The 9,993-nt window shown below is 30.4% G+C and overlaps 2 protein-coding genes across 4 annotated transcripts; both read right to left on the reverse strand.

The window, feature by feature from the left end:
- Positions 1-167: 167 nt before the first annotated feature.
- On the reverse strand, positions 168-925 carry LOC131010606 (uncharacterized). Of its 2 annotated transcripts, none has more exons than XM_057938209.1 (2): positions 476-925; positions 168-252 (listed from the first exon to the last, which is right to left on the reverse strand). In XM_057938209.1, exon 1 carries the CDS (start codon positions 759-761, stop codon positions 525-527), a length of 237 nt encoding a protein of 78 aa, XP_057794192.1. In that variant the 5' UTR covers positions 762-925; the 3' UTR covers positions 168-252; positions 476-524. The 2 variants fall into 2 exon arrangements, with proteins under 2 accessions (XP_057794192.1, XP_057794191.1); XM_057938208.1 differs by having other exon boundaries at positions 168-264.
- Positions 926-2,877: 1,952 nt separating this feature from the next.
- On the reverse strand, positions 2,878-9,120 carry LOC131010607 (uncharacterized). Of its 2 annotated transcripts, XM_057938210.1 has the most exons (16): positions 8,878-9,120; positions 8,727-8,781; positions 5,986-6,107; positions 5,840-5,899; positions 5,629-5,748; positions 5,428-5,547; positions 5,212-5,353; positions 4,977-5,147; positions 4,732-4,902; positions 4,537-4,643; positions 4,375-4,465; positions 4,151-4,292; positions 3,919-4,078; positions 3,723-3,839; positions 3,529-3,655; positions 2,878-3,428 (listed from the first exon to the last, which is right to left on the reverse strand). In XM_057938210.1, the coding sequence occupies exons 1-16, from the start codon at positions 8,970-8,972 to the stop codon at positions 3,174-3,176; spliced, it is 2,055 nt and encodes a 684-aa protein (XP_057794193.1). In that variant the 5' UTR covers positions 8,973-9,120; the 3' UTR covers positions 2,878-3,173. The 2 variants fall into 2 exon arrangements, with proteins under 2 accessions (XP_057794193.1, XP_057794194.1); XM_057938211.1 differs by lacking the exons at positions 8,727-8,781; positions 8,878-9,120 and adding an exon at positions 8,061-8,286.
- Positions 9,121-9,993: the final 873 nt, after the last annotated feature.

The following is a 9,993-nucleotide window of genomic DNA, read 5'->3' on the forward strand; positions in this document are numbered from 1 at the left end:
TTTACTTTTTACCTCATGTCAAAAATATGTCTAAGTGTCAATTCCGCTGCCACCATATTAATTCTGGCTGTCATTGTGTCATTTTCAGTGCCAGCGTAAGAAAAAATCGATCATCGAACAAAATTCGAGACAACGAAAAATTATGTATTTAAAATGAAAATTTTAAATTAGAAGCAAAAACTAATTTCGAATAAATGTTACTATGAATTACAGACAATTCCCCCTCATAAAATATACTTCTTTATTAATTCACTTAAATACTCCCTCCGTCCACGAAATGAGTACCCATTTGTGGACGGCACGGGTTTTAAGAAATGTATGGAGTGTAGTGTAAATAGTTTAAGGGTCACACTTTCTGAGTGTATTAATTAAAGAGATGTGTGAGGTACACTTGGCAAAAAGGGAAATGGGTACTCATTTCGTGGACGGACGAAAAATGAAATATGGGTACTCATTTTGTGGACGGAGGGAGTACATAAAACTAAAAGGAACGATAGATGGAAATATGTACAAATATCCCATAATTAATGATGAAGCCCCTTCTTGATATCCTCAGCGCGGTCGGCGGCGGCGACCTGCATCTTGGCCGCCTGCATGTCGGCGGCGGTGGCGTCCTCCTCCGACTTGGCCGTCAGCTTTTTGGTGAAACCCACCACGGCGGCTCTCACGTACCCGAACCCTTCTTCCAAGGAAGCACCAAACGCCACAAATCCTTTCTTTACGCGCTCGAGCGCTGCCGACGGCGGTGCCGATTCTTCCATGATGAGATGAAATTTGAGGAGAGAGAAAGTAGAGGCTGCGTATTTGCGTGTTTAAAATCGGTTTGAGTTCTGCCACAGTGCCACGTTTGCTCCTAACGTGGCCTTTGGCTACAAATGTTTTTAAAGAAATAAAATTAATCATTTAAATGCTTTTTTTTTTTGAGAGATTTAAGTACTTTTTTTTTTTTGAGTACTTCTTGACTTCTCTTCTTGTTGTTTTTTTTCTTCTTTATTTGTTGAAAATTGAAGAAGTAAATTTCAGTTTGTAATAGCTTGCTCACAAACTTGTCACATTTTACAGATATGCAGAAATTGAATGAATCAATAATTTTTGTGTTTAGTGTGCACCTTTACAAAATAAAAATAGAAAAAAGCACATTGCTTAGGTGTATGTATTTTGAATATTGATTTTTGTAATTGTTTGAAAATTAGTACTACTAATTTCTCGCAGGAATCTTCTTGCATGAATGACTGCTTTCTTTTTTTAAAATATGAATGATTGTTTTCTTGTTGTTGAAATATTCTTGAAATAGACTATTTATTTTTATTTGGTTTGCGTAATGAGTTCGACCCATTCTATTGTCAATTATGGCGGTCTACTGAAATTAATTAGGTGTAAAAAGATATTATTATTATTATTATTGTTATTATTATTATTATTATAAAGACTTGATATGCTGCTCACCATTTGTGCATTTGGATCCTTTATCTCACAATTTAGTGTGTAACACAGTGTTCTACTCTTAATTTCTCTATTTTATAATTATTATTATAAAAATAGAAAATATTATATAATAAACTCTAATTAATATTTATCATTAAAAATTAAAATTAAAATTAACTAATCAAAATAATTTATTATTAATTCGAATAAATATAAAAATAATTACTATAAATTATAATTGAATGAGTGAATCCTTATTAATTATTTTTTTTATTATATTTAAATATAATAAATTAATATCAAAGAAAAATTAATTCAAAATTATAACAAATTAAGGGACAAAGGATCTCCCACTTGTGAGGGTCATTAATGTTAAGTTCATGTCAATATCTCTTTCTCATGATCTTAGTGTTTATTGTGTTCTAGGTGTTTAAAAATTTAATTCAATTTCTTAACTAAAATTGTATCAAAGCATTTTTTATTAAAACAATCTTTTCAATATTTGTAAAAATAAAGCAATAAATAAGAATAAAATAGAAGAATTATATAAATTACAATTTTTAAAGAACATTAAGGGGACGTTCTCTTTGATTGATAAATTTATCATGAGAAAATAAAGAGATGGTCTTTCGTACACTCGGGTGTACCGTACACCCGAATTGACTCGTACCCAGATCCTAACCCGCATCCTGATCCAAACTCTCATCCTGACTCAAATATCGTGTAAATGACATTATTCGATTATACAAATGACACTGCCTGTAATTGACACTATTCTGTTATACAAATGACACTGCGTATAAATGACACTATAACATTGTAAATGACATTGTGTATAATTGACACTATTCAAAAATATAAATGACACTTCCTGTAATTGACACTATAAGATTGTAAATGACACCATAATATTTTAAATAACACTATAAGATTGAAAACAACACTATAACATTCTAAAATGTTACAGTGCCATTTATATAATTGAATAGTGTCAATTATAAGCAGTGTCATTTGTATAACTGAATAGTGTCATTTACACGATTTTGGTCAGGATGTGGATTTAGATTAGCATGCGGATCAGCATCTGGGTACGGGTCAACCCAGTTGTAAGATACACCCGGGTGTATAGGAGATTTTGTGAAAAATAAATTAAGGATAACAAAAAATTATCTCGTTAATTCTCTCTTTATTTCCCCTCATTTTTTACAAAAGAAGATTTCAACATTTCTCATTCCTACTTTTCACTTCAATGAGGAATAATACTATCACAAAAAAAAAAATGAAGGGATCGTTTTCTACAAAAGAGAATTTCAACATTTTTCATTTATACTTTTCACTTCAAGAAGGGATATTATCACAAAAAATAAAAGGATAATCTCTCCTTCGAGTGAAAAGAATGAATGCAAAATGGTGAAATTCTTTTTCAACAATGGAAAATAATTAAAGGAGACATTTAACGGGAGAATTTTTTATTATTATTCTTTATTTTCTCATGATAAATTTGTCAATCATGTAAAAAGAACACACTCTAAATATATTTTATTAATTTTTACAAAAAAGAAAGGGATATATCTATTTTGGTGAGATGGATGGAGTATACTTTTTATTTTAATACTTTATAAATTACCACATGGTTGCACCAACATTCGAAATGAAATATACCAAGAGTAGTAAATTATGTAAAGAGTTGAAGTAATGAGTTATTATCAACCAAACACTAGACATATCTAGTTTGGAGCATTTTCTAGTCATGCAAGTGTGATGGAGGTGAGAGAAGGAGCCTCGAGTCGAATATAATCATACATGACTCCATGTAAAGCACTGAGATTTCTAGCTTGTGTGAGGTATATTGTATTATCTCCTTTGATGAGCACACAAGTCTCTATCTCCACATTGAATATCCAATATAGCCCATGAATCCCATGCCTTGTTATTGTGTTGTCGCTTCCAATTAATCCGCTTGAAAATAACGCCTCCCCTAACCCATTATTGTTCACTCTCACCTACAATTAATCACTCCACAATAGCTCATTAATTAACTTTTCACAACAACTAATAAATAATTAATTACAATAATTATTGGTTGGAAATGGAATTAATTACCTCTAGTATGGAGAAAGTTGCAGATGCTAGTGCAATTCGCAGTGTGTATTTCCCACTCTCTTCAACAGTGTCCATTTTGAATTTTATCTGCCACGTTGTTGCTTTATATGCACCCTCTCCAACTTTTCTGTTACATGCATAAAATTAAAATAAAAATAAAAAAACAGCAAAATGCCTAGAAAGAATATATGCACCTTGTGACTTGAGCATAAAACCAATCTTTGTTGTAATCACTAGTGCCAACTGTGTAAACCAAGTCTTGATTTGGGTACAAATCTGCATACCTCGCCCACAACCCATACTGCCTAAACCTGCAGTAATTACGAATTCGCGTCATAATTGTAGGCTGTAACGTGCTAAAAAAATACTATAAATTACTTATATTTTGACCTGTGCGAGGGGAGATTTATAAGTAGCTTGTTGATATACATAGGGTCGGGATCAGGAACGTAGAACTCTGCTGCAGATCGATCCGGGACGCCTATTTCCCATAGTGTTGCTCCATTTCTTGGAGGCATGTACACAACATCACCCACATTGATTGAACTGCCTGAAAATTACCAAATATTAATTCATGCATCATTTGTTGAATAATTGAATGCAATTAATGAAATTTGAGAACCTGCTGCCACAACTATATCTTTGTCACATCTAAAATCTCCAATGAAACCTGGGACCCATGCATAGATGTTGTAATCTCCAGGCCTGATATTGGTGATGTTGAAATAACCATCTTCATCTGCATTTACCCAGAATTGGTAGCCCTGAAAATAGATGATTATGAATTTACTTTATTTACCATTCAAAATAGAGTTATATATATAGATATTCATTATTTAATTATACTTTTGATTCATTTTGAAATGATCCATCTTTTCCTGGTGCAGCCAGCCCCACAAAAGCACCCTTTGCTGCTATTTTCCCCTCAGAAATGTACCTTGCATTCATAGTAATAATTCAATAACCAAAATTCTAATCTTCTGATTTATGTAATATTTCTAATATCACCTGTCTTGAACAAACAATCTACCACTAACACTGCCTCTTTGATCAACATGTGGGAAATCTTCTGAAGCAGGGAAGCTGTATGGCCATTTTTCAACTTCTTTCTTCATCTGTATCATCACATTTGATTCAATTTCGAATAATATTAATGAATGAAAGGGAAAAAAATGAGCTAAGAAAGAGTGCAATCAATGAAACCTGATCTTTAGCATCAGCCCACAAAAAGGCAGTATCGCTATCATTTGTGTTGTGATGATGAGACAGTGAGTTAAGGTATATGAAAACCGGACCAAAAACTTTCTTCCATTTTTCGCCCTCTCCGAATTTCACTACCATATCCTCCCCTCCATAGTGAGTGCTCACGAACATCTGCAAGCAAACACAGACGAGTAAATATCTATGTATCTATCCATGAAGCGTAAAAAAGGATGGAACATATATACAGCCAATGTGGTCGGGTTGACATGAGAGGTGAGGTCCTGTTTGATAGGCCCTCCAGTTCTGAACTCATTGCTTGGACTAATTTGCCACAACCCTATTGTGGGATCAATGCATATGAATCCATGCACCTTGTTGTCTTTGTTTTCACATGAGTATTGGTATTTATCATCCACCTACAACATCATATAAGTGGTTAATAACAAGTTTTTATAAACAGATTGAAATAAATTTATTTACTTCTCCTTTGAATTCTGGCTCTATTGGATCAACTAGAAGGACTGCTTCTGGGAATGCCAACTCCCTGCCCCGTGGGGGGAGGCGGTCCTCAGGCCGTGGCATACGCCTCTGCCTGTCATCTGACATGGCCATGTACACGAACCTAACAATAAAAAACTTAACTAAGATCATCTCTATATATAAGTTAAAAAGCAAAATGAATACTACTATATATACTTTTCTATGTTGAGCATGAAGGCGATTCTAGCCTCGTTCAATTGGAATGCAGGCATGGACTCATCGCGTTGGTAGATGGCATACGAGTAGAAACCAGACGAGCCGCGCAACATTATGAACCTTAAAAATCAGTAAATCACCACACACATAATAAGCAATATAACAAAGTAAATACTATAAAGTGAAAATCAAGAGATAGACCTTTTGTCTATGGACAAGGGGGCATGTTGTCCTAGCAAGGAACGATCCCATTTTCTGGTGAAGGATATCTCTATTTGTTCCTCATTTTGTACCACAACTTGGAACTCTGTTCCATTAACACTGCATGCATCCAAATTTTCATCATACTCCATATTCTAATTAATTTTATTTTTTACTTGTTCAAATATTTCTCAATGATGTTCATTCATACACATCAAATTTTCCTCGTGTGCCTGAGCTACCAGCTTCACTCCAATTAAGATCCCAAAACCTGAATATACATATATAATTATTTTAATTCGTGTTTGTGTGTGATCGACAGCATATATATACTAATACAATTATATATGTATGTACCCTCCATTTAGCTCTGGATTATGGAGCTCAAGCAAGTTGTCGAGTCCATTGTAGCGTATTCCAATGAGATGGCCTCCTGGTTTTGTGAATGTAAGTTGGACCAATCCATTATCTAACACCACCTGCACTCAAATATACATGGATTATTTAATCATCCTCCATTCCTATCAATCTTATTAATTTTATTTATTTCATCCATCAAATTAAATACTCCACATGTATCATCTATTAGTTTGACTTTGACTTCATAAATTTGATTGGTTATTAGGATTTTGGGATAGAAAAAAAGGGGTTTTTCATCCAAATTATTGAATCTAATTACAATTTCTACGAGTTAACTCAAAATTTTATGAGTTACGACACCAAATTAAATGAGATTTTTAAACATATGCAATTTCTACGAGTTACGACACCAAATCGGTTCGTGTGCGTTGTATGTTTATAAATTAATATATATAACTAGCATTTGCAGTCGTGAAATGCATGCGAAATGTTTTTATTATAAATATATGAATTAAATTGTAATGGTCATGACTTAATTAAATACGTACATGAATATTAAACATTCTAAAACTTCAATTAATAAATTAATAAAAACACTTTCACAACTAAAATTACACAATTATATTTAATAATTCAAACTCACATACATATAATATATAAGTTGAATATATGAAGAATAAAAAATAAAGAAAAATTCACAATAATAAAAACTGATATTATGAAAAAAATAAAAAAAAATTTAAAAAGAAAATAAAAATAAAAATAATCCAAAAATCGACTTATTCAATAAAAAAGGCGAGACATGAGATTTTTTTAATAGTTTTATTCTTTAAATAAATATAACTTTTACATTTTAAATCTAATATTTATATGAAATATATATATCAATTAAAGTTATTTATGATCTTAATTTGATAGGCATACCAAATATTTTATAAAACTAGCCAAGATTCACAATTTTGCAAAAAGAAAAAGAAGATAAAGAAAAAGGAAAAAAGCTTCCTATTCATGTTTAACTAATACTAATTTCTGAAATTAACTCTTAAGAAAAAATGGCATTAAAATTATTTGTCATAGCAAAATTAGCATTGAAATTGATTTCAAAATGAAGTTGCTTTTGTAATAATAAATTTAAAAGCATATGCATTTCACATAATCTATGCTATATTAAAAAGTTTATATTTTCAATTTGAAATTGATTTCAAAATTGAGTGACAATTATGTAATTATAATAAAATTGAAGGTTTATTTGTAAACTATATTTTTTCTTTTTATTTTCTTTTTCTTATTTCTCATTTTTTTTTCTAAACTTGTGAAATTCAACTAATTATAAAATATTTAATATGCAAATAAAATTAAAGATCACGATAAGAGCTTTACTTTGATTATATTTTATGTAAATATTTGATTTAAAATGTAAAAAAACTATAATTATTTAAAATTTAAAATTTAAAAAAATTATCTCTCATCAATCATTTTTTTTGAATAAATTTATTTTTCAATTATTTTTTATTTTTACCTTCTCATATAACAATTTTTATTATTGTGAATTCTTAGTGTTTTTTAATATTCAGCTCAAATATATTCGACTAAAATTAATTTTTTATTATATTTATAAATGTGATTATTAAGTTGATATCAATTTTATATTAATATAGAAATATAAAAATATTTTCTCGTGTATTGCATGAGGTAAATATATTAATATTTATAAAAATACATAAATCGTTGACTTTAGATGTTACTTGTTTTCCATGTCCTAGTACATTCAAGGTTTTCATTGATCAAATTCGAATAAATTGACCATTTTCAAATTTGGCCAAATTTCAACTATAAAAATAAAATTCTTACAATATCATGAATTCGTAGAGATACCCAAAGATGCATTTAATTAGACTAGACACAAAGATGAATTCGTAGAGATACCCAAAGATGCAAAATCATTAAATTTTGATTCACCATAAACTCTTATGTATTCATGAATTAGACCTAGACATAAGCATTTAACCAAAATAAATAAAGAATCCAATTACCTCGTCACCTTGATCAAAAATAAAAAATAAAAAAATTACCTCGTCACCTTCATTACTCAATATCATCACAGCAGCACTCTTTGAAAAAGAAAATAACAATAAAAATATCACAGCAGCAGACATGATAATGTTATTGTTTCTATTTTCCAAATCTTTTATTTAGAGAAAAACTGTCATATACAATATTCTACATATATACACAGGCAGCACAATTTTGAATCTCTTTATTTGATCTATAAAAAGTAAAGATTAATTTAGGTTGGTTGCTGGAAGCAAACATTCGATTGACTTTCCCTTATTAATAATGTGTGCAAACTAATAAATGCTCCTTTCACTTTTGCGGTAAAGTTAGTATTAACGCCAACTTCTATGTTCTTACGCTAAAAGGGCCCAAAGTTGATAGGCTAAAGCAAAGAGAAAAAGGCCTTATATTATTATTATTAGAGTTAATGGGCTCAATTAACCCTTCTTGTATAAGAAAAATAAAAAAAATGTCCACCCAAATAAAAATATAGAAAAACTAATATTTTTTAACATAAATCGTGTAATAATCACCTAAAATTTTCTAGAGTGCGTAGCATGCGTGCAAATAAAAAAAAGATCCTCTAATTTCAACTAGTACAACCACTGAATTCTGAAGTATATACGACAGCACATAAAACTGTAACTAGAAAATAGAAAGAAAACAGAGAAAGAAAATCTTACATGATCTCTCTGAAGCTGTAACTGCAGTAGCCCATTACCAGACGATTTCTCCAAACTGTTAACCACACACTATTCTCCAACTTAGGATTTTACTCAATCCATAATACAAAGAAAATACACATAAAAATAATTTTAAAAGAGAGTGACAAACCTTAAAAGGCAGAAGGTGATAACGTATAATGCAGATGGCCGTTGCTTCACAAAGCAGCCCACAAAATAGGTGGTAAGAAATAAAATACAGAGCATATTTATTTGCTTGATTTGTTTACGTGCAAGATTTCCAACTTTTAAAACCTATTTTCTGTTTTTAGACACAGGAAAAAGACCCAATATACCAATATATTTTGTGTAACTATATTTATTTGAAGATAGATAAATCACCTTTTTGTGGAAATAATAAAGATTCTCTCCTCTCCTATTGTTTCAATCAAAAGCCCATTTGGAGCTTGCATTATATAGATTTGTATATTGGAATCAATTGTAATATAATGCTTTTAAAGAGTAAATCCAAATTATCAAACAATGAGAGGTCAAATCTAAATGTTCGATTTAAAAATTTACTGTGATTTATCATACGAATAGGTGGGAGTCACGTCTAGACAAATGCAAATGCCACAAAACTTTATAGATTAGGCTGCGGGTATGACTGAAAAGGTTATGTGTATATTCAGAGATACTATTAAATTAATTTATTCAGATTTTGCTATTTTATTTTGGAAAGTCTAATTAGTACCAGGTTGTGCAAAGTAAGAGGAATAATGACCCTGTATTTCTGATTTCTTTGGTAAACGATGATGGGGAATAAGTAAATAAATCTTACAATAGTATTGGATTTTTCCATAGTTTAAGAATCATATACAATTAAAATTAGAGTCAGGGGATTTTGTAGGACAATAACTTATGTTGATTTGAAAATTAGGATAAAAACTTTTGGATTTGTAAAAATGAGATACTAATATTTTTTTAAAGTAAAATATGACACTAATTAATAAGCGTCGTAAAAATAGGACATTTCTCGGCCGATAATTGGCCGAAAAATGTCTTGCGGATGCAACACTTATTAATTAGTGTCCTATTTTACTCTAAAAAAATTAGTGTCCTATTTTTACAAGTTCAAAAGTTATTGTCCTAATTTCCAAATCAATCTAAGTTACTGTCATAAAAAACCCTCGAACTCATTAAAATTGTAGAAGAAATCTTAATATCTTATTATGATAGAAAAAAAAAATTTGGTCGGTTGTTTCATATTTTTATCTTGTAGGTGTTC

This window comes from Salvia miltiorrhiza, chromosome 2 (genome assembly GCF_028751815.1).
Source record: "Salvia miltiorrhiza cultivar Shanhuang (shh) chromosome 2, IMPLAD_Smil_shh, whole genome shotgun sequence".
Taxonomy (NCBI): Eukaryota; Viridiplantae; Streptophyta; class Magnoliopsida; order Lamiales; family Lamiaceae; genus Salvia; species Salvia miltiorrhiza.